Source organism: Parasteatoda tepidariorum, chromosome 7 (assembly GCF_043381705.1).
Source record: "Parasteatoda tepidariorum isolate YZ-2023 chromosome 7, CAS_Ptep_4.0, whole genome shotgun sequence".
Taxonomy (NCBI): Eukaryota; Metazoa; Arthropoda; class Arachnida; order Araneae; family Theridiidae; genus Parasteatoda; species Parasteatoda tepidariorum.
In genome coordinates this window covers 80059705-80085490 of record NC_092210.1, presented here as the reverse complement: position 1 = coordinate 80085490, position 25786 = coordinate 80059705, and the positions used below count along the sequence as shown (strand labels likewise).

The 25786-nt window shown below is 29.1% G+C and overlaps 1 protein-coding gene across 1 annotated transcript; it reads left to right on the top strand.

The window, feature by feature from the left end:
- The first annotated feature begins 54 nt into the window (after positions 1-54).
- Positions 55-25189, top strand: LOC122272468 (keratin-associated protein 10-5-like). The gene is made up of 11 exons (XM_071183386.1): positions 55-160; positions 6635-6733; positions 9456-9554; positions 11315-11413; positions 16731-16832; positions 18649-18750; positions 18871-18957; positions 21784-21876; positions 22039-22131; positions 24996-25076; positions 25143-25189. Exons 1-11 carry the CDS (start codon positions 64-66, stop codon positions 25187-25189), a joined length of 999 nt encoding a protein of 332 aa, XP_071039487.1. The 5' UTR covers positions 55-63.
- Positions 25190-25786: the final 597 nt, after the last annotated feature.

Below are 25786 nucleotides of genomic sequence, written 5' to 3'. Positions count from 1 at the left end.
AGCATTAGTTTTCTATTAATATTATTAATTTTCCTTTTAAAAACAATATGTTTTGTTCTAGACATGCCAACGATTCAGTGTTCTCCTCCCAAATGTGAGTCAGGATGTCAGATAGATTATAATGCCAGACCATGCCCCAGTTGTGCTTGTGGAAATCAAAGTAAGCATTACTAATGATTTGAGTGATTATTTTTTTTAAAAAAACGCGTGCAATATAATATTTTTATTGAAGGGTACAAATTCTTGTTAAATTATTGATTTTGTTGCATGAGGGGAAAATTTATTTGCTCAACAACATTTCTATAAAATTTCTATTCTACTAATATTTTCGGATGTATAATCATTTCAGTGGGAAAAACTTCAGTTCCGGATCATAAGAATTATTCCAATTCTTTACTTTATAAATTTATTCACATACATGATTTATTGAAGTTATGTTACTTTTAGGTTTAAATTAAAAAAAGTGGGATTAAGCATGTCAACGTGTGAGAGCAGCCAGCACGCTTAAAAAAAATAAAATTAGTAAAAAATGTTTTTAAAAAAATTAGACGTCAAACAACATTCTTTGTGGAATTGTTGTGTGATAGGATAGTAATATAATATGAATTACATACTTTAAATACATAGGTGCTGCTGATTTAACGTACTTTAAATATTAGTACATAATTTTATTGAAACTAATTTTAAATGGCGAATGGACTATATGTTATAGAATGAATTAACATGATTTTCAATAACTATTTTAGAAATAGTGGAAATCTGGGAATTATGATAGTAAACTAAACTCTCAATAAACTATTAGTAATTTAAATCGAATAGAATTCCATGATATCGCGTTACGAAATTCGACTTTCATTACCAATGTACATTCTAAAACAGTGCAAGAACTGGCTTAGCTATAATAAGTAAAACTCCTCCAAACAGAAAATTACATATTTTATATAATGTATGAACTATGGCCCAGATTTTTTAGGGGGACAAAATTAAATTACACAGTCACAGTCGCTATTAAAATATCACACATAAGGAAAGAAAATGAACGCAATTTAAATTGATGATAATTCATAAACATTTTCTTTATTTGTCTGAAATATTGGTGGGAGCCGTTAGAGATTTTTAATTATTTAGAAGGACAAACACTAACCAATCCCTTGATAGTAGTTATTTTAACAAAAATTGCATTTATATTATTTAAAGCGAGTAAAAGAAACAGGTGATTCTAACCAAAATGATCAGTATTTGTATAACATAACAGAAATTTCGTAAATACACAAGTGGGCGACCTTTGTGCTAAAATACAAACTAAGGTAGACAACGTTAAAGAGCACAAAAATATTATTAAAAGCAGACAGCTGTTTCGGATGCTCAAAGGGCAACCTTCATCAGTGCAACAGAAAACAATTAGAGAACAGAGTAAATATATATAGAAAGATGACGTCACAAGAGGGTTTAGACCAACGGCCAATAGGAGGGAAGGGTGAATGGAAGACGACGAATAGGAAGCTCTTTAACGTTGTCTACCTTAGTTTAGAAATTTCGTGTAAATGAAATTTATAGTTCAAGTAATATTTCATGCTCATCCATGCCAAGCATCCTAAAATATCCCCAAAACATCTTAAAAACTTATCAACTTTCTATTCAAAAACTTTTGATAAACATTTTATTGATAAATGTGCACCCACTCACATAAATTTCAGCAGCATAAACTGGTCCATTCTATTATGATGAATCTCTCAACCAAATGAAATGATCATTGATCAATTCAAGTAATCAAATCATCTTCGATAACAAAAATTGTTATCAAAAATGTGCTTGACATTTAAAATCTTCTTATTTTTCAATAAACATAGTACATAATAGAAATAATTTTTAAATGCATGATAGAAATACTTTTAATAACTTAAATAATAAAATCAATTTTTAATTAATTCCATAATATGGATAATTTTTAAATTCTAATAATATAATAAGCTGAAATTTTTCAACTGAAGTAGTAGGAATATTAGTAAGTTCAAAATTTTTACTTTAATAATATGGGAATATATTTTACTAGAGGAAATAATAAAAAGCCTAATATCTAGATATTAATAGAAGAATTGATGGCAATCCTAACTTTAGTTAATTCAGTAGCAAATGCTCTCCTTGACCATTGTAGATGGAATAATACAACCAAGTAACTGCAAATAATAATACAACTCTTTTCCTTTTAACCTATTTTTTTGTAAAACTGCATCCAGGGTTCTGTTTACACGTAAAAGCCACGTATTTTAAAGTTTTTTTTTAATGAAATAGGAGGAAACTTTTTGATGAAGAACTTGCCCGGAACTACTACTAGTCAAACATGAGGTAACTACACAGCTATGAATCCAACAATTTTATGGCAGAGAACTATTTGTCGCAATAGATTTACTTTTGGATCGTCTTATTGGATGTCCCGAAGGCTGAAATTGTTTTGAGGGTATCAAGTCAAACATCAATTTATCTTGATCTTACAAAATTTATTAGAAACTTTCTTTCATTTTCTCAAATATATAGAATTCTCTTAATACTTTCGGTGGATAACGGGGAAAAAGGGAGAAACAAATCTAGAGAAAACATTTACATACATTTTAGAAATTTTTATACTATTTCTGTATACATTCCTTTTATAACATAAAAAATACTGATTTTTTTATAATTTTTTGCAAGTCATTTTATGATTTTTACATTACTATGTCATGAACATTACCAAGGCTTAGGAATTTCATTAACAGTTTATTTCGGATTTTACCTGAGAAATCTCCAAAGCGACAACATTTAACACAACATTCATTACATATTTTAATCCTTAGAGATCAGGCAGCCCAATGTCTCACAAAGAAACAAGGATTAGCGGAAAGAGAAATTTCAACAAACACACATAAAATAAACATGAACAAACTACCAAGATATATATAACTTAACATAAACAAGAAAATAATTTAAAGAAAGTTAAAAAAAGAGCGGATAGTGTTCGATCAATAATAGTTCATAAAAGTATTAGTAGTCCAATATAATTTATATTCAACTTCATCAAGTCTCTGAGACTCTCTATTTAAGCTTTACCACGTAATTCATCATGCCCACTTTACAGATTTAGCGAATAATTGATGGAAATATTCCTATTCTATTCAGATGTTCTGTCAACCAGTCATGGTCTGATTTTAGTTTAAATTTGTCACAGCTTTCCAACGTTAAAGTTGTGGCTCACACACTTTCCAACTGTCTTGGATATTGGAAAAGGAATTAACTATTGACTTTGCTGCTTGGTCGTGCTTGAGGTAATCTATAATTTTCTCATAAACATGTCGTTTAAGAGATTCTGGAGTAATGGGTTTGTTGTCGAGTTGTTTAAAAGTTCATCTCTTCGGTCAGTATTTTCTATGCCGTCAATTCTCACATACGAAGGGATCCATCGAAAGACAATAACTTTAGTGTGATTACAGAATCTATATATATATTTCTCTTACACGGCGACAAAAAAAAAGCCTTATTACATTTCCCCGAATGGCAACGCTAGAAAATCGACCAATGATTGCTGCTAAAAATGTCACATGCCAAATCCAACTGAGATGGCTCAACATATAGCGCTTTTAAAAAAGGAAACTGAAATAACCAGAGAGAGAATAAGCTAGGCAGAAGTGAGTAGTCTTTGTCGATAGTTCTCTATTTTAGTATTTTGTCGAAATAGCTTTTATTCACGAATTTGTATATTACGAATGTATTTGACGATTTTTGATTTACATCACGAATTTATTTGTTTTACTAGAATTTATTTGTTTATGCAGGTTTTTCCATTGCAATTCACTTTTTTTAATTTTTAATAGACTTAATTATAGCCAAAATTTTAACCTTTTTAAAGAGATCAGTTTTAGAAATGTTATCTTAAGATTTTATACTATAGCACATTTCTGATAGGTTTAACGAATTGCATGTCATTTATTTGAATTTATTTCAATAACTTAGTATTTACTAAAAAGATGTAATTTTTTTTTAAAAAAAAAGTTGTTATATGGATTTGAATGACTGTTTTGAATTCTTAGAATTTTGTGCATTTGCAATGCACCTAAGTTAGTAGCGAGCGAAGCGAGCTTGCTTTGCGAAGCAAACCATATAAGATTGCGTAGCAATTTTCTGGGGTTGGCGAGCGTTAGCAAGCAGGGGGCGCAGCCCACTAGTTTATTTTTAATATTTTCACAATATCTGTTTTGTAAACTGTATTTATCGATTGGATATTGATCGGCAAAATTTAGTTTGTTGTCAAATGCTACACCTAATTAAAAAGTGCTGGTATTTTTTATTTTTTTTTGAAGTGATTGTGTTATCTATTTTTAGTGATTTTACAATGTAATTTTCAATATTTTTACAATATTTGTTTTCATTCATTTTGAATTGCATCTTAATGATATTAAAATTTTTCCACAAGAGCAATCTAGACACCATGTATGTACGAGCTTTACAAAAAACAAAAAGGACAATTTTTTTTGTAAACGAAAATTACAACGTATGTCCTAATCTTTTAAGATTATGATTTTTTAACAATATGAACTTTACTTGATTATATTGCCTGACTGTTTCAAATTTTTTTTAGTTTGAAAGTAGTATTTTTGTAAAACTTTTAAAAATTGTAACAATTAATAAATTATTTAGTTAAATTGTGTTAAGATTAACTTTAATTTTAAAAAAAAAATATTGCCTAAAAATAACTTTTTATTTTTACATAGCTTCTTCATAAAGTAACTTGTAATAGGTAAAAAATTACTTTAATTTCTTTTTTACTAATACACAAAAAATAACATGAAAATTCTTTAAATCTTGCACTATCATTATATTGATATATTTTTTTAAATAATTTTGTGCGCAGCACAATAAAAGTTGGCCAAATGTTGTTTTGTTTTCCTTTGAGAAGTCAATCGTTTTTTCAAACTTGTTTAATGACATTACTGATGAGCTATATTTGTCAATCCAGTGTTTCTGAAATACATGTAAAGTAATTAATAATAATAATGCAGACACAAAGTTATAAATAATTAATTAACGTCAATTTTTATCCAAGTAATATCCAAATAATATAAATAAAAAAAATTATGCCATGGTAATATAAATGCTAAACTCTATTTACTTTTTTCCGTGTTAGAAAATTACTGTTTTAAATAGTTCACAGTTGATTTTATGTGTATTAATCATGCAAATGAAAAATTTGCTTTTTATAGTTTTTGTATAGTATGGGTTCATTTATTTAGAAGAAACTAAAAAGTAGAGATAAAAAAATATTATGAAATGCATTTTACATTTTTTGTATTTTCATACATATGATTTTATAAGCATATATTGAATTCTTTACTTTTTTTCAGTTTTCGTATAATATCTATCTTACGACCTTATTACAAAGGTTTAATTTTCATTGATGTTTTATAAATATTAAAAATTTATTGTTTTATTAAATTAATTTCTTTTGCCTTTTGCATTGCTTAAAGCGCAAATCTATGCCAAGTAGTGGCAAACATTTGGGTCTGACAGAGTCAGATTTTATTTTCAAAAAAATTTTGATTTCTTGTAACTTTGTCTCGAGATTGTCTTTTTTTTTCAAGCATCTATTGCCATTATTCTGATTGTTTTTATAACTACTATGCTGACCTCTGTGTTTTTATTTGCTTTCTTATTATATATTTAAAACTTTTACTGGAATATATAACTTCCCAACAAAAACAAATCTGTAGATCCAGCACTATAAAACTGCTGGATGCCAGCAACTAAAGCGACAAGTCAGTACCGGTTCTCTAAGTCACTTTCAACTGTACAAAAGTGAATGGCTGGACACCTGTATTCCAGAAATCATCGTCTAAAAAGCGCAGGGTGAGTGCTTGCCCGACATTTTCCAGCAGAGGGTAATCAGAGAATCAATAGTTGAGGGCCAGCAATTTATATGCACTCAGCAGCATCCCTTCAGTCTATTGAGGTTTACTAGAGGTCATTGACCTAGTTACAGGGGTAATTAAAAACCCCAAATCTAATTATTTTTATTCAATTAATTAACTGTTAGCTAAATAAATATCTAAATAAACATATAATTATAATATTAGCTAAATAAATATATATAATAAATTTCAATAAATATCTAGCTATCTAATACATATTTGAATTAATTATTAATAAATGAACTAAGAAAATATTTTCAATTAATTTTTTTTAAAATTGTTTTTGTTAAGAAAAATATTTTTTACGCAGTTCAACCCCTTGGTCCAGAAGATGTGCCGTGCATAATCTATGTTTTCACTTATTAATACATTTTTAAGTTCAGTTTTTTACTAAAAGTTCTTTGCCATTCATCACTGATTTCCTCTTTCATCATTGTCTCTTGCTCGTCAAAGTAGGGAAATGTAGCAAAATCATATGTTTGATCTTTATTACATAAAATATAAAAAATAAATTAATTGCAATAATCTATTTATTTTCCGATAGATTTCTCTGAAGTAGCTTCAATATGATTGCAAAATTTTCTTAGCAAAGTCTTTTCAAATGTTTCAAAACACATCCTCATTATCAGCATCATCAGACAGCATTAGTTTTCTATTAATATTATTAATCTTCTTAAAAACAATATGTTTTGTTCTAGACATGCCAACGATTCAGTGTTCTCCTCCTAAATGCGAGTCAGGATGTCAGATAGATTATAATGCCGGACCATGCCCTAGTTGTGTTTGTGGAAATCAAAGTAAGCATTACTAATGATTTGAGTGATAATTTTTTTTTAAAAAAAAAGAGTGCAATATAACATTTTTATTGAAAGGTACAAACTCTTGCTAAATTATCGATTTTGTCGAATGAGGTGAAAATTCATTTGCTCAACAATGTTTCTATAAAATTTCTATTCTACTAATATTTTCTGATGTATGCCCATTTCAGGAGAAAAAAAATTCAGTTTCAGATCATAAGAATTATTCCACTTATTTATTTTATAAATTTATTCCACGTTACTTTACTTTCAGATTTTTAGTTATTTATTTTGTATATCAGTTATTCTCATGTTTTATAGTTTTCCTAAATTATTATGTCCCTTTTTAGTTGCATTTGTAGAAATAATAATAATTTACAGACAATTGCTTTTAATCACAAAATTTTGTGACTTGAAGTGTCACATTTTAATTTATTTTCATTTTAGAGTAATTGGCACATGTTTTATATTTTTAAAGAGTTTATAATTTTATAATATTATAAACATCTTGAATTGTATCCCCCCCCCACCTAATGAAGCCACTTAATCCCTTGCAGCGGGAAACTTATTATAGCCGAGCAAGCTAATAATCTACCAATGTCCCCACGTACCGAACGGGGATTCGCGTCGCTGTGTTGATAGCACAAAATCTTCTCCATTTTTTCAATACGTGAAGAATTTTCAGTGTCACGCACTCCCCCATTTGTGACCTTGTGTTGTTAGAATACGATACTCTCATTCACGCGTGGATGGAAGCACCAGAAAGCTGCTAAACTATCTCCAGAGTCCTGCTAAATTTCTTTTTCGTACGATTTTCAAACTATGCTGGTCGTAAATGGTTGAAAAACCGCATAGTTTCGTATCCGTAAAGGTAAAAAATGTTTTTTTATCGTAAACTTTACGATTAATTGTGTAGACGGACTGCTGCCAGTTATTTTACCATAATTTTACAATGAAAATTCTAACAGAGCATCTAAGTTGGCTGTTGGATTTTTTTGTCTAATAAGAATATGCATTACAAACTTCAAATATATGGGTTTCGTTGGCGGGTCCCCCTTAGTAATTAGAAATCTCGTTAAGTTCTTTCAGCATTTAGAACAAATAAAGACAACCATCTTCATTATTTCATTATTATTTCATCATTACTGGTTGCTGTAAAAAAAAACTGACAAGCACAAGTTTAGGAAGTCTAGTTATTTATCGATGTGCCGAAGAATCATTGCACAATTCTTTATAAGAAATTAAATTTGCAGGTGTAGATTGTGTAGCTATTTATTAGCAATTTTTATCAACAAAAAATATGACAATTGTAACTTAACTAAAGATAATTCTTAAGGTTTTTCCGGAAAAGAGACATCGGTGTAAATATAAGTAAATACGTGTGACATAATATATGTGAAATAAACAAACCTGAATAACTTTTGATCCGATTCCGTAGAAAAAAAGTTATGTTTATTCGGAGAAAGTACGTTTTTATGTCCAATTTCGTAACTTAAAATATCGTCTACACTATTTAATTAGCATGTTTAAGGTTGCCCTTTTGAACCATTAAGATTGAGCCCTAGAACATGAAAATTCCATTATTAGATCAAAAGTTATTCAGTGTGGTCCGTTTATTATTATTATTTATTTTTTGTGAACGGTGCAACTAAAAATTTTTAAATCCTTTTTATTTTGAGATTATACTTCAGTAAATATGTTTGACGAATGCAATAAATTATTTTAATTATTATTTATTTTATTATTTATTTAAATTTATTTTATTATTTTAATCCTTAGAATTAAAAATGCTAGAGCGAATACTTGCATTTTTTAAGTGTGATTCCTTAGAATTAAAAGCACATGAGCCTTACTTACATTTTTATGTGATTCTTCTCTTCAAAGCGTAAATAGCAATAGCCCGTTGTGATTCTGGGGTATTCTGGAGGTTAAGTCTCGATCTGATAGTAGAATTCTAGTTTGCATTGAGCATCGACAGCCTTTACTGCCCTAGCAAGTGGATAACCAACGATCTGAAGCTTCATGGTTTTAGACAGTCACTGGGGGGGGGGGAGAACCACAGTGTAGTCTCTAATATGACTATTTTAATAAAAAAAAATAAAGATAAATTTTTCTAACAGTCATGAAGTCTCTTTCTAATCTCCGAAAATGATACATGTCTCACGGATCAACTGAATGATTTTAATTTAATTAGATACAAAAGTGATGAAATAGCTATTTTTTTTAATAATCCTATTATAGCTTATATTTCGTGATTGTGTCATTTACTGCTGTTATGAAATCATATTTTTTTCCATTTGGCTAGTAGAGTAAAAATTATCATTTTAAATAATTTGTTTAGCAAATTAGCCTATATTTATCTCTTTTTTCTAATTACTAAAAGTTTATTAATTCAGAATCTCGATCTCCGAATCATTGTCTAATCTCGCATTGGTTTTATTTATAATTGTTACCACCAGTGTATGAAATAAACAATGTACAAGATGTTAATCGTTTCATACATTAACAGTTTCCCATTTGTCATTACTTAGCGTAGGTAGTATGTGAAAGGTCGATTCTTTCATACTTGGCCAGTGTGCCATTGCATAGAATGCATAGCCAATGTGTGAATTGTCAATCGCTTTATACTCTGCAGTGAATTTTAATCATTCCATATAGTGGCTAAGCTTCCATAGAATTCCATACCTTGTCGGTAACAATATTTCCTTCTGTTTTGTTCTAGACATTCCAATGATTCAGTGTTCCCCTCCTAAATGTCAGTCAGGATGCCAAATTGATTATAATGCCAGGCCATGCCCGAGTTGCGAATGCAGAAAACAGAGTAAGATTTTTTTATGTTTAAACTTTGTTGTTCTAAAAGAAACGTAAAGCATTCCAGTAACAGCTAATTGTGGGCAAGGGGAAATGAAATTGTGGCAGTAATGTGGTCAGTATTGCTCACCAACCACCTTAGAATAGAAGAAGGTGCCTAAAACAAGCAGGTACCAAGCAAACAGCTGGTATAATCATTGTGCTATGTAAAACTTCTGATGTATAAATTTTTGTTATAATCCGAAACTCTCCGCTAAGAATGAAGATAATTTTTGAGACCTTAAGGATATCTTATCATATTTTAGAGCTGCTGGATTTTATTAATTTTTGGAAGTTAATCTTCAAAAATTATTGATTGTCAACTTCTTTAAATTATCCAGTATAATATTGACTTGCGCACATCCATTTCGGGTCCATCCTTGGTAACTAACAATAATTTTAGAAAATTAACCTTAATTTAAGGAGAAAAAAAATAAAATAGAAAAGACAAAGAAGCCTGAATTGTCTGTTTTGTATATAATTTTAGTCACAGATTAGCCCGAAATGGATTTGCACATAATAAAAATTATATGAATTATCAAAGAAGTTTATTAGTAGATTTATTTACAATAATATACAATTAACTCAATGATTTTATATAGAATTTAATTACTTTAGTGGGTATCCGTTGCTTTTTATTAAATTTTGAAAGAGTTTGTCTATTTGCTTTTTGTATAAGTAAACATTGCTACATATTCTTTTAATTCTATTTATTTGATTAAAAATGGTATTTAAAAAGATGTTCTTAGAAAAATTAGAATTCCAAGTAATTAGTTTATTTACTCGTATATTAAAATAAAAATAATTTCTTTCTTTGTATAAGTCAACAAAGCAAATATTTTCTTCTTTTATAATATACAAATACAAAAAAGTAATATAATCATCATGCTTACGAAGCAAGATTAATTCCTCGATGTAAATATTATTTAATAAAATAGTATAAATAGTATAACAAAATAAAATAGTATAGTAAAAATTTCCCGCTCATGTAAGTTCATTTGAATTCGCTGCTTGCTTTATAGATTTCGTTTTATGTTTTATTGTGTTTTTTCTTTGCATTTTATTTTTTTATTTTTTGTTTTTACGTGATATTTTTACTTAATGTTATTTTTGTAAATTTTTTTGAGTGCTCCTCACACTATTGTTTTGATATATTTTGCTTTGGCTTTATTGATACAATATTAGAAAGCACTCCTTTTCGCGGATATAATCGTGTGATCTGATGAAAGGATCATATCTTTTATTTTCCGGATTTTTATAATTATTTTTCTTTTTTTTCGGAATTTTTTTCCGGATTATATAGATATATATGATTATGTAGATAGTTATATATAAAATAAAAAGATTATATTTTTCATTTATTATTTTTATTTACTGTGAAACGAATAAAACCAAATAATAATTTAGTTTTAATGGCAGGATATATGTTCTACATATTTTTGACTGGCGAACTTTGACTGGTAAATACATATCTACATATTATTGACTGGCAAATAAGTATCTAACCAAATAAAAGCGTTTTAAATGTTCAACTGTATCAAGTTTTCCAGATCCGAAAAAGATTTCTGGAGTTATTTTGGAAAATTCTTGGAAAGTTTATCGCTCGTTAAAGGCAATAAATTTTCCGACATCTTTGTTATATTTTAAAAGTTTTGCTACTCCATAAACATTTATAATCAACTTTGAATAAGGGATTTATTCAAATGTTATTTCAATTCTTTTTTTCCCCAGACATTCCAATTATTCAGTGTTCTCCACCTAAATGTGATTCAGGATGTCAAATTGATTATAATGCCAGACCATGTCCCATTTGTGTTTGTGGAATTCAAGGTGAGTATTTCAAATGAACTGTTTCCCTTGAACCATGTCAATTTAGTAGTGTATTTAATTTAGTCATTTAGTAGTCAAGTATTTTGAAAAGCAGATTTAATTCCAGCGAATAAATTAATTGAAGTGTCTATATTAGCAGACGTGTTTTTTTTTTTGTATTTTGAAAGCTTTTAAGTCGAACATATAGCTGATAATGTGAAAATTAATGAAAAAGAATTACCTTTTAAATTCCCTACGAAACGGAATTAATTTTCAAATTGCTAAAGGAAGGATTATTTTAAGCTGATTCTATAAGTATTACAAGTATTTTGGTAACTTTTGCTGTTTCAATGAGCCCCAATTATACTAGTATAAATTTTTAATGTCGTACTGTGTTAATAGGTTTTTTGCTGCTTGTCAAAAAAGATGAATACAGAAGAAAATCACTTAATTGTGGTAAATTTTGACTATCGCAGCATCACGTGAAATTATATTGAATATAGTAAGTTTTTGTTTTGGGGAGATGAATTTCTAAAAGTTAGTTAGAACTACCTCTGAGTTAAGTTTCCTCTCCATTTTTATAACAATACACCTTAATAAAAAATTTGCTAGCGTTGTTTTAATAATTTTTATTTTCTAACCTAGACAGATTGATTTTGTTAAGTAATTAATTAACTTGATCATTATTTATTTGCTTCCTTACTAAATTCCTTATTTTTTTATAGTAAAGAAACTGAAATATGTAAAGTTATATTTTAACAACATCTTGATTTTTAAATAGTAAATGTTTATTGTGTCTTTCCAAAATTATTTTAATGATTCAATTTACAATTCTCACTTCACATAGTTATTTATTGAATATCTTTATAAATAAATTTAAATTTTCTGACAGATATATACTTTTATTCAATACAATGCAAATATACTTTTTATTCAGCATAATTTTTAAATATTATTATCTTATTTATCCCGATAAATACAAAAATTTTTTAAAATTTGCATTTTTTTACAAGCGGCTTCCCAGGAAGTAAAATAAGGTAATATTTTATGAATTTCATTTCTTGTCAAATTTCATCACTGTTTTTTTCTTAATTTTTTTTATTTCTATTCTGATGTTGTTGTAAGCTTCTTAGCATAATTAAGTGTAACAGCAATTCAAATAACTACAAAAAAAAGTAATAGTAAATTTCCGGAGTTTCAACTCCACTCTATACATTCATCTTAAAATGCGTTCAAATTAGAGCATACTTTAAAAAATAAAACTTAAATTAGTAACGCAACGAATATTTGTTATCTGGCACAAAGGCTGAATATTTGGTTTGGCCTAATAATAAAGCAAAACCGAATAGTTTAACTGATGGTTACTAACGTTATTTACATTTATAATAATTTCGACTGATATATTTTGAAAAAAACAGAGCTATCAAATTTTATGTTTCTATTTCACAATAAGAAATTTTAAATAATTTTAAAATTTACAGTAAAATTTTGTTTTAAGTATTAAGTACAAATTTATTTTTTAATTATAATAGTTTTATAAATGAATATAAATTTAATAAGCCTTTTATTTTAATAAGGAGGTGGCAATATACATTAAAAATAAAAGAAATAGTTTTATTTAAAATTAAAAAAAAAATTTAAAGCAAAAAAGTAAGGAAAATTTAAAGCAACTAAAAATAAAGCCATTTAACCCTAGATAAGATCACGGAATATTTTTTTAGGAAATCGTATTTATTTCCTGATACAACTTAAACATAACTGTAAAATCATTACTTAGTTGGCCAAAGATAATTTAACATCAAAGGAAAAAAATATGCGTGAATTGTTACGAAACAAACACAAAGTTTGGTTCCAAATTAAACATAAATTACGACGCCTTAAGTAAAAACTGCCCATCGTACCAGAGAGCAATTTAAAGATTGGAGAGAAGAGCCAGTTACTGACTCTATTCTCAAATTATTTTCAGGGATTTCTTCAATCTGATGTACTTTTACCAACGATTCTGTGCTTTAAACTGATTTTAATTGTTCTGTAGTTTAATCAATAAAGAAGGTTCGTTTGCCTGCAGTCGAGTTGGCACCGCTGCCTTTAGCTTTGGATTCGTTACTTTGGGTGGCTTTGGATTCGTTGTTTGATACTCAACAGGTCTCCTCTGCTCGTCGTGACTCGTTTGCAGAAGTGTCCTTCTGTAGATGTATCCGTGATTGCTTGGGTTTGCGTACTGTTGTGGGTCTTTTGTCGTGATGGTGGGTTTTCTGATATTTGCCCAGGTCATGGCATACATTGCTTAACATATAATGCCGTAAATGTACTTTGTTTCATATATTAAATTTAAAATAGCAACTATTCGCTTTAAATCAATAGTAAGTACAAAATGTTTTAATTTAAAAATGAAATAATAAAGCCGTTCAAATTATAATTTTTTGAAGCATCATTCTTAAAAGTATATTATAACAGATAACCCAACAACTAAAGCTCATAACTTAGTGAGAATAATTATATGAATTCCTTGAAACTTTTTTCTGATAAAATATTTTAATATTTAGAGGCTGAATATTTTTGCTAAACATACGAACAGTTTGAGGAGGCAATTTGAGCAGTGAAATGTTAGTGCCCCTTTTCAAAGGTTTATCGAGGAAGTTACAAGTGGCTTATCAGCGTTTATGCTTTTTTTTTGAAGATATTCATAAATCACCAAAAGATCTACACAATATTTCCTACCCTCGAATTCTAGCAACTTCCAAATTCATCTCTACGTTTGTATGGCCATTCATAAAACACCTAATAAAAGATTGGGTCAAAGCTCCAATCTCCAAAAGCAAACTAAAACACCTCTTGGAACATATTTTCTCTTCCTGATGGACTCTTTTCCCATGTCCATATGAACATTGTATGACCTCTACCTTCCTCTGGTGGTTACAATTATCTCTTAACCATGATTGATCGTTTTACTAGATGAGATGCCATACCAACTCTTGATCAATAGGTAGAAACCATTTGTTGATCACTTTTTAACTCTTGGATAAGTAGATTTGGTTGTCTTACAATGACAACCGATCGAGGATTTGAATTAGACATGACCCGAAAACTTTCGCAATTATTGGGGCTAATAAAACTAAGACTACAGCCTATCATCCGGCTTTAAACGGAATTATGGAACGTTTTTACAGACATTTAAAGTCCGCACTTAAAAGTAAAGGAAAATGATCGGAGCAACGAGACTACTCCAGTAGTTCTACTGGAAAAAAGAACCATCATCAAAGAAGATTTAAAATTTTCTTCAACTAAGAACATATATTAAACTTCATTAAACTTTCCATGCAATTTGTTTCAAAACGTAAAGCCAACTACATTTAATCATGAGCCACCCTACACAATTGACATCAATTGACATCATCGCGACAATTGACATCAAGAGCCGCAACAGCACATTACGATGTAAACTGTTGTTTCTTAATTTGAAAGTTTGCTCGCACGTTTATCTTCGAGCTGATCATGTTCAACCTCAATTGCGTCAGCCTTACTCCAATCAACACAAAGTAATCAAAAAAGAACAGAAAAAAACGGAAAAAAAGTATAAAAACTGTTATACCAACGGAAGTAAAAGCTTCTGTAAGCAAGACCTGGCAGACATGTCAGACTTCTAAAAAATTAGAAACATTTATAATCAGTTAATTTTTTACATAGGTTTGAAAAATCGCATTTTATATTTTCTGTTTTAATCATGGCATGTCAAGTATCATTTGATAATTATTATTATTTACGTTCCTTGTGAAATTCGTTCATTGTTCTTCTCTAGTGGTTATACTGTTTCTTCTGATACCCTCATTTGCTGGAGGAGGGTGGAATACTCTATGGCTAATCACGAAAATTGAAATTTTCAGCTAGCCGGAGCATAAAAATACTGTCACCTCAGAGCAGTACAATCAGAACGTCTTTTTCTGAAGTAGTGGCGCGGAGCCGCAATGTCTCAGTGGAATAGAGCGTTCGCCTTCCAATGAGGCAAACCGGGTTCGAAACCCAGTCGATACAAATTCCGCTTCCGGCTTGCACCGACCACAGTGCTGATGTGAAATATCCTCAGTGGTATACGGCTCATGGGTTAGGGCTAAACGTTGGAGGTTCTCATGGTCTTCCTCTCCATGCAACGAAAATGCGGGTTAGCTCCATCAAAAGGTCCTCCACGAAAAAATTTTTTTCCCAATACTCGATCCAGGAGTTCCCTTGTCCTCTGTATTAGGTTCAAAATTACAAGGCTACGGAGTTGAACATCAGTAGTCGTATATTGGGTCGGCTGTTCAGCGACGATTATAAAATTATAAAAATTAGTGGCGAGCGTGAAAATGAAAAATAAAGATTAATTATTTATTTTGAAGAATTTGCCATTTACGAAAAAAAAAATGCTCAGCCCTTCAAAATCATTAAAGATACTTTAATTTCAATCATGATTTCATTTGTATAGTACAATTTTATTCAAGGCTTTCGACACTTCTAGAATTCAGGTAATGCGAATTTTATAAAACTAACGTATTTTATTCAACTTTTTATTTAAGATACACAGGATGTACAAAATACTGGTTTAAACTTTAATATTAGGTAATGAAATTTAAAGAAAATGGAGAGTTGCCTATCGACCTATGACCGGAATCGTAACTAAATGGTTAGGTGACTAACTTGACAAATTCAACCATATCATTAAAGTATTGAAAAGCAGCTATTTGTGAAACTATTTCAATATCATTTTTGATCATAATTATTGTAAAAAAATTGTGTATTGTACAAATTTAAAGACACGTGATAGTGTGTTCACAATAAGGAAGCGTGGGCATTAGCTGACAGTTTTCGGCATGGGTGCACTGCATCTTTATGATGTGCCTTAAAGTTAGTACTAATATTTATAGGACATTCTATGCATCACATATTAGTTTTCGTGCGATTATTGTCTGGAATTTTTGAAAAGAAAGGCTAACAAAAGTAAGAAAAATAATAAATGCAGTATAATGAACGTCACGTGTAAATTTATTATTCATTTTGATATTAAAATTTTTTTAAAACAGAGAACGAGATTGGCGTTTGTCTGGAAGAGATTGTAAATAGTTCTTGTATGTACTCTATATGGTTCAATAAATAATAATTATATTTTAATTGTCTCTCTATATTTCCAAAAGCCTCAAATCAAATTATTGGTGATTTTGCTAATCTGGGCCCAAACTGCTATTCCAATTTCCTGACAATTATAGTATATTTAATTTATTTATGAACAAAACAGACTAACAAAAAGAAATCTTTTGTTCTGCTGTACGGTTATATAATTATATTCCGAATAAATGTATTTCAGATAAGCCTACTGTTCTTTGTTCGCCTCCAAAGTGCGAGTCTGGTTGCCATATTGACTCTAACACTAAACCCTGTCCCAGTTGTATTTGCGGAACGGCACCAAGTAAGTTGAGACTAAAGTACAATTAAACCACATTTCTGATCCCTTTATGCACCGAGGGAACTTTTAAGTCCCACTAAGAATATTTCCATACAATATATTCACTAACATATATAATAATATACTAATGATATAATATATATACTAATAATATAAAATAATATACTAATATACTAATTGTATTTGCAATTCATAGCATTGAAACGGAATTAATATTCTGCAGGGACTTGTCTGTCCCTGTAATATAACTTTCAAAATATTACTATTTATTGACACGGCAACCTACGCTGCTGAACATGGCATATGGACTATTTAGCTGTTGATCTTTCGTTTCTAAATGGTAATTTTATGAAGAATGTTTGTTCTTAAATTCTCACCTTTCTATATCTATCGATTTTGCAGTAAGGTCTTTCATATTTTTTTATTGAATAGTTAATATTTTCAACTACTTTTCTAACAAAGTATTAAATGTTTAACTTTAAGAAAAAAAATTTCATGTGTTGACTACGAGGGGCTACGAGTTTCATATTCATACATTTAATATTTTATAAATTGTATTAAAACTAGTGCTGACTTGTTTTATGTGATTTTGTTCCATTTAATAGAATATTTAATGCGGGATTTGCTTTCTCTACTAAGTGACAATACTAATATTTTATGCATGCTTATTATTATATTTTATTATTTATTTTATTTTGTTATTTCATTTATTTATTTCATTTATTTATTTATTTATTTATTTATTTTATTTATTTATTTCACGGATATGTAGGGTATAAGGCGTAATAGTTGACAGGCATTATGTGGGTTGAAATTCATCAGATCTTAACACTTCTGAATACACAATATTCAGAAATATAAACTTCCAAAGATAAATATTGCAACTGCTCTTAATAATAAAAAATTTAACTAATTCCATTATATATGCTGTTTTACATTTTAATACTCCTAATTGATATTTACAAATAAAAAATGCATGTACATAACTCTTTATGTTTTTTTGATATAATTTCTACTTTCAAAATATCATTAGTTGTGTATCAAATCCTGATTGGACTTAAAAGTTATTAAAAATTATGTAAAAAATTGAAAATATTATTGAATATTAATAACATGTTTCTAAAAGTTAAAATAATCATTATTTAATGGGGAGATTTCTTTAAAAATAAATTGATAAATAAAGGGTTAAGTGTCCCAGTTCCATTTATGGAATTGACCTAACTCAGTTTAAATTAAATGATAAAATAGAAAGAAAAAAAACATATGTTTATCAAGTGTTCAAAAGAAAAAATAAGTTTCAATATTTTTTTTTAGATAAAACCATGCAAGCGTAACCCGGGCAAGTGTTTCACATCTTTAGATGTGACAAAAATTTTGTTTAATTTTCCTCTTTTTCAGTCCATTCAATAAAAGTATTTTTCTATAATTATTTTCTTTCTTTAGTTTTGAGTTTAATTATATTTAAAAGTTGCCTAAATTAATTTATTCATTTAATTCTATTTGAAGATAAAAGAATGAAATATTACGCTTGTTGTAATCAAGGAACGATAAAAATAGTTTTGCCCTTTGTCGCAGAATTCCATTTGAAATCTGTGCTCTATTGATAATCGTAAAATATTGGACATTTTAAACTCAAGATTTGCCCCATACAAACAAACAGACAGAGACGCAAGCTCGTTAAATAAATCATGGTAATAACAAACAAGAAAAAACAGGTAAAAGAAAAAAAAATACTGTGTAATTATTTGCAAATCAGAATGAACTGCTTTTAAGGTTGCAAAAAATAATTTTATGTACTTTACAAACTTTCTTATTTCAGTTGTTCCACCTGTTCTGTGCTCACCTCCAAAATGTGAATCAGGCTGTCATATTGACTACAATAGTAAACCTTGCCCTAGTTGTGTTTGCGGAACTGCACCAAGTAAGTTTAAGTTACATAAATTAAATATTGTTCCCTCTTAGCAATGCTTTAAGAGCTTGAATCTGAATTTACTCTAACACTGATACAATTCTAGTAATGTCTTTTATTATATTTTGTTAGTTCAGTGTTCTCCTCCTAAGTGTGATTCAGGGTGCGAAGTAGATTATAATGCTCAACCATGTCCAACTTGTGCCTGCAAAGAACAGGGTAAGAATTTAATATTTTTTGTATGGGTGCAAATTTATACCACCTTATAATAATATTGATATTTTAGAACTATTTAAATGAATACCTAACCTTTTAAAATTTATGAAAGAGCACAACTTTCTGCTTTTTTATTAACCCATACATTAAGATTGTCACTCATTATTTACAACATCACCTGGTATTTTATAATATGTTTTAATTTATCGATAATATGAACTTAGTTCAAAGAAATTCCGAAACGTGTCTGAATAGATGGGGCAGCTACGATGCATGTAGTTTTCAAAAATGTTTTTTAATATTTCGGAAACCTCTTGTGGGGCTAGGGGCTAAGCTACTAACAACGTCATCTATCAAATGGTATCTCAAGATGGAGTCGAGTTAATATGTCTTATATACTAGTGAATTGGAATTTAAAAGTTGTAGTGGTAACTACGCTACATTACTCTCCCACCAGAATTTTATCTGTGATAGAATTCGATGAATGGATACCACAAATTGATTCATTACTGTTTTGCGAGAGGCCGGGAGAGCTGCATGTAGATCATCGTGTTTCAAGTGCTGGTCGTGAGAGTTATATTAGGATCACGGTTGTGGGCGTGGTCACTCTTGTGTAACAAGTTATGTGCGATCGAGACTGAGTAGCAAAAGCGTGGAGAGGACAATGTCGCAGTCACAAATAGCAAGTCATCCATCTGGGGCTAGGCTACTGACAATGTCAACCGTAATCTGAGAAAAGGCAACTCCTGTTAGAACCGAGTTAACATGTCTTATAAATTAGTCAATTGCAATTTATTAGCTGTAGTGGTAATTTATTAGCTGCAATTTATTTTCTACGCCGCTTCACTCTGAAACTGAATCAGCGATTCAGTTTCCTACTTTTGAAAATTAAAGAAATGTTTCGCAATTGATCGGATATTAAATGAAGTTCTGTCGAGTCAAAATTATTTTCTGAAATTTTTTATAGTGCAGTTGAAAAATTATAAAGCCTTATATAGTGTTGGAACAAATAATCGACGTTGTACAAAATCTATATCTCGCACGAAATTAAGTGAGAACAAAAGCAAACACTGCAAAATTTCTTATCCAAATATAATAGTCTGTTGTTAAAAGAACTCAAAAGTTTGATTTAACATTATGTGATTCATTTTGCCATGCTGAAATTAGACAAAAAAAACAATTCCAGTAATAAAAAAATGTCTGAAAGACTTCTGTAGAAATTTTCAGTATATGATGTTATTTTGGGTAGTCTATTTTATTTCTCAGCAAGGAATTGGCCTCCTGGACAGCGAGTTTGAGCTAGATGTGTTAAATTAAATCATTATTCTTTATTCTTTCTCTACTTAAATTGTGTGTAAGGGTCATATTATATTTCAATTCAGTTGATTTGATTTTTTCATTCTCATAATATCGATTATAAGATCGATTATAATTTTTCGATCGATTATAATATCGATTATAATTTTTTCATTCTCATATTATCGATGAGCACAAGCTATTGCTTTGTGCTCAAAGCATTGGTCATAAGCTATTGATTTTATCAATTTTTCCCAATTATTCGTTTAAAATTTTCGCAATTTTCTTATTTTTTTATTGCTCTTCCTTTATTTAACTTTAGGTAGAAAGTTAGGTAAAAATTGTCATAAAAAAAATAAAAATACAATGCAAAATAAAAATACAATGAAAAGGTTTTTATCAAAGTTTCTTTCAAATTTTACTTTTTTCCTCCGAATTCGAAGCGTTTCGCTTGCAGTGTGTTTTGTTTGTTGTTGTTTTAATTTCCCTTTTTTTGCTTCGTAAGATACCATGCTTAAATTAAAGATACATTAATAACAACATTAAAACGAATTGCATTTTCAGGATATTAAAGCAAAGTAGATTTTATTTAAAACACTCAATTATTGATCAATTTGAAAGAGATTAGTAAAGGTTTTCTTTTATTATTCTTATTTTCAACAAGATATTTATTAAAATTTAATTAAATATTTTTTTTTATCCCTAATAGCAGGACTTCTATTTTATTTTTCTTCTTAGCTAAAATAAATGAGCTTTTGAGTTAGTGTATAAGGAATCTTGCAGTCAATATTTCGACAACTTTCCGTCATGCTTGAATACTTTACTGATGTTCTGTGACGGATGACAAAGCAAGTTTCAAACATTTCCAGACTACAGAGTTTGTTGTTACATCTTCCTGCAAGATAGTCATTTAAAATTCTGATTACTTTCTGACTATCGAGAATGTTCACATAATACCAGTATAATTACAGCTTTGTGCTGAAAGAATTTGGATTATTTCTTAAGCGTTTTGGACAGCGTTTTACCATCTTATTAACGCCACTTACCGACTAACTACAGTGATTAAATTCTATGTCTGATCACAATACAAGTTTTATTTACTATTATAAAGTTTATTACATCTAAAGTAATAAACTTTAAAAGAAAATCTCTGGCAGCAAATTTGTCAGAGAATATTCGTTTAGTTAGGAAGCCTAACACAGTTTCAGCCAAGGATTTATGGCTATTATTAACTTGAATGAAGCAGGACCGGCTAAGTAAAATTATAGAAAATTGCATAGAGTAATTTATATTGTGAGCGAAAGGCTTCTAAAATCTGGAAGAACTCGCTTTGGCGAGAGTAGAAATCTATATTAAAATGTCCTGTTGTTCTTTTATATTCACGTATTCAAAAGAGGGAGAACAAAACTGTCCCTAGCAAACAAAATCTGTGTGAGTGTCTGAAGGATTTTATCTGTTTACAATAAAATAAGACTACTATATATGATTAAGAAAGCAAAACCTGGTTCATTAATGATATTTTTGATTTTATAGTTGATTCTGCCTTGCAATGTTCACCAGTGAAATGTGACATTGGTTGTGAAATTGATTACTCGACAAAACCATGCCCAAGTTGTAAATGCAGCTGTAAGTTCCTTTTTTTTCCTTTAAAAAATTTCCAGTAATTGTTATTAAGAATATCAAACAATTAATATCGGAATTTTGTTTCAATATTCACGATTCGTTTATTTGTATTTTTTATTGTCTTTATATGGAAACTTTTTGTTAACGCTTCTTCAACTTTTACAGCTGATTCTGCTTTACAATGTTCACCCGTGAAATGCGACGTTGGTTGTGAAACTGAATATTCAACAAAACCATGCCCAAGCTGTAAATGTGGTGGTAAGTTATAATTTCACCTAATTGATATTAACACTGTAAAACAGTTCCTTTTAATACCTTCTGAATTTTAAATTTAGAAAAATGTTTTTACTTCATCTGTCAATTTGTATAATGTGTGCTACCTAATGTTTTAATATGAAATAGTTTTAATTCAAAGATCTTTCATTATTCAAACTACAAATTTATACTTCTTATTCAATATAAAGTACTAAGGGTTGCATAAAAAGTTTTATTATCCAATGAAAATATAATTTCAGCGGTTAAGAAATCGCTCACTCTTAAAAAAAACCAAACAGAAAGTCAATCATAACTCCACTTTTGGACCTGATTAGTTTAGAAGCAGATAACATGTGGATTGATTTAAGAACAAAATTCCAATGGTTTTGCCGCAATTAGCTTAGTTCTGATCGTGAACATAAAGGCCGGGATTCGGAGTTTGATTTGCTTTCCCAACATGTGCCATAGATTTTAAGGGAGTTCAAGTCGTTTTATTTTTATGCAACTTAAAACTTATCGTCGGTTAGTTTTCTAAATTGTCACTACAAATTAAATACTAAAACTTTTAAATCACGAACTTCTATATTTAAACAAATTAATTTAATAACTTTTAGAAAAAATAATGATTATTATATAGGGTGCAAAATAAAAAGGAACAGAATAAAAGAATAATTTTAGATATAAAAATTGGAGTTAAACGGGCTATGAGGCAGTCCTAAGGATTAATGGTGCTAGCTTTTGACAGAGTAGATTAAAAAATATAATCGATCACATTAATTGATTACAGTAATATATTACTCGTAAACATGCTTACAATATGTCATAATTTTGATTACTACTGTAATAGTCATAAGTAATCAAAATATATGATTACATGTAATAATGATTACTTTTAATCTGGAATACAAGTAATAAAAAAAAACGATTGCACATAAATATGATTGCATACTGTATGAATCCTTATATTATCCATACAGATTGTATAACTTACATTCTATACTTATTTACATGCAAGAATCCTTATTTCTATGCATTTTTTTGGCATTTTAAGCAATAAAATGTTAATTGTTATCTTTGGTTTTACGAGATAAGGTAATAAAATTATAATAAAATGATTGTTTTCTATCCCGTCCATCAAATTTCCATGAATTATATCTTCCTAATCAAATATAATCTATATAATATATAATAATATTCTATATAATAATACATTCCATTTATTAAAATATATTACATTTAATACTTTCATTTATTGGAAAACATTTTTAGAACCTTTTTTAAACCTATTTACAAATGAAAAAAATTGAGGAAGAGAGAAATAAAACTTTGATAGAGTGCAATTATAATATAATATGAAGTTAGTTAAATTAGAATTTCAAGTCGGACAAAATGATGAAACAAAACTTGAAGAAGAAATGGTAATACAAAAACCATTGGCTGAGTTTCATTAGACTTCGTCAAAATGGGAAAATTAAAATTTTTTAGAGAACAACATTTGCATTGTATAAGAGATGCAGTTGATGATTTGTCTTTAATCACGATGAAGAAATCGCGGCGGATGATGAAGAAAACTGATGAAGAAATCATGGAATATGTCGATACGGCAAAGGAATTCAAAGATAAATTTAAACGAGAAAAATGAACTGTATCTGAAATAAAAATGATACTACCGAGGAACGAAAGGATGATTATCAAAGAGAGATTGACCTTGCTGATGATAGGATGAATATGATGTGCAGATGCTTTATTAGCTATTACAAAAGGTAGATATTACGCGGGAAAACTTTTAGAAGAAAAAGTGATTATTTTAGCTGATTTGAAAGATGAAAATTTTAAAGGTTCTTAAAATATAGTAAAATTGACTTTCGCTGGATTAACTTTTAAGAGAGAAAACTTTAAACAAGGTACAGGTAAAGGATTACTGTGCAAAATATTTTGGTAAATACATGAGCACTTATATTGTAAGAAAATACACTTAAATGACAGTCAAATTTCTAAATTAAAATCATGCTATAAAAAATAGTGAAGAAATTGGTTTGAAAATAAATAAAAGAAAAACACCCAACTTTGATTTACACTTAACAGCTACATAAATTAACCAAATTACGAAAGGTAAAAGAATTAAATTATGAAATAATCAATTGAAAAAGAATGGAGAAATTTAACAATTTTAATTTCCATTACTTTAGGATCAAGAACATCTAGCGAGGCTGCTGATTGGAGAATTAAAAAAGATAAAATTTTAAGGATCAGGGATGGTAGCCTTGAGGGTAAGACTAAAAAGAAAAAAAAATGTGGAGGGGGGAGTCTATAAACCATGGGAGTATCCAGAAAATGATTGAAAAGAATAGTAAAAAAAGTTTTAAAGGCATGTTTGCTTCAGATTTGTTGCTTAAAAGCTGGAAAAATATGGAAACGGAATAACAGATATAGATGTATCTACAAATCCTGGTACTCACTGGTTTTGTTATAATAATTATTTTGACTCTAATGTATACCATTAGACATGGTTTCCACACTTTCGGCCTGTCACCTGCCTATATTTTTTGGGAACAAACGCTAAATTTTCACCTTATTTCAACATTCCCATATCCAAACCCGTCAGAAAAAGGAATGTTTGTTCTGATGATGCACATTTTTGCCCCTGAATCCGTAACTGTATAGTTAGTAGCATATATTCATTAAAATGTTAGAAGTCAACCTCTTAAACCGATGAGACTGGCTTTTAGTACGTGGAAATTTGATCATTAGAACTGAAGTTATGCAATGTGCTTTTCTTTTGACCTATCGCTTATCTCTTTTATTACCAACAGAAATAAATCGATATTTTATAGTGAAATATTATCTTTTATCCTATTTTTTTCTAGTTCTGTGTAGTCCTGTAAGATGTGGACCTGGTTGTCAAGTTGATTATAACTCCAGACCTTGTCCTAGCTGCAAATGTGACAGTAAGTCCTTTTCAGAACTTTTTAAAATATTAAAAATGAAAAATAATGCTCTTTCTTTATATGTAGATAAGAATTATGGTAGCAAGAGGTTGAAGGGCATTGAAATTAAATAGAATCCCGTATAATGAAAAACGTAATACACATTTATGTGGTAAATGAGACAAGTTATAGTTTTTGACTAATAGTAAACTGAGTAGTTTATGGTGTGTTTCTCAACAAGAGAGTTCCCTCTCTTAATAACTACTATAAGAATAACCAGGAGTCTGTTTAGAAGAAAATTGGGTCCGTTAACGAACCCTTCACAAAATATCTTTTTATAAAAACGAACCATTCGCAAAATAATTTCTTTTAATCGGACCCTTCACAAATTTGTTTATCTTCATTATTGTTTTGTTAATCGAATAAACCCTTCCCAAGAAGGGGGGGGGAGAGAAAGACAGATGTAAACGAACTAAATTTTGTCTTCGGCAGAAGCTTCTTCCTTTATTCGTCCGAAATTAATATTCTGCGTTCAGCAGTATAGGCTAAATACCAAATAAGATCTTCTAAGCTGGATAATTTAGTAGCTGCAATTTCTGCTTATTTTTTAAAATTTTAATTTTTTTAATTATAATTTTTCTGTGTTGAGAATAACCTTGTTTGTCTTTACATTTAACTCCTTGAAAAAGTTTTTTGCAATAATGGACCCTATTTGCACAAATTCACAAAAG

Coding starts and splice junctions, on each gene's coding strand:
- LOC122272468 (XM_071183386.1), top strand. CDS start 64: ATGCCAACGATTCAGTGTTCTCCTCCCAAATGTGAGTCAGGATGTCAG. Junction 161..6,634: donor TTGTGCTTGTGGAAATCAAA/GTAAGCATTACT, acceptor GTTTTGTTCTAG/ACATGCCAACGATTCAGTGT. Junction 11,414..16,730: donor TTGTGTTTGTGGAATTCAAG/GTGAGTATTTCA, acceptor AATGTATTTCAG/ATAAGCCTACTGTTCTTTGT.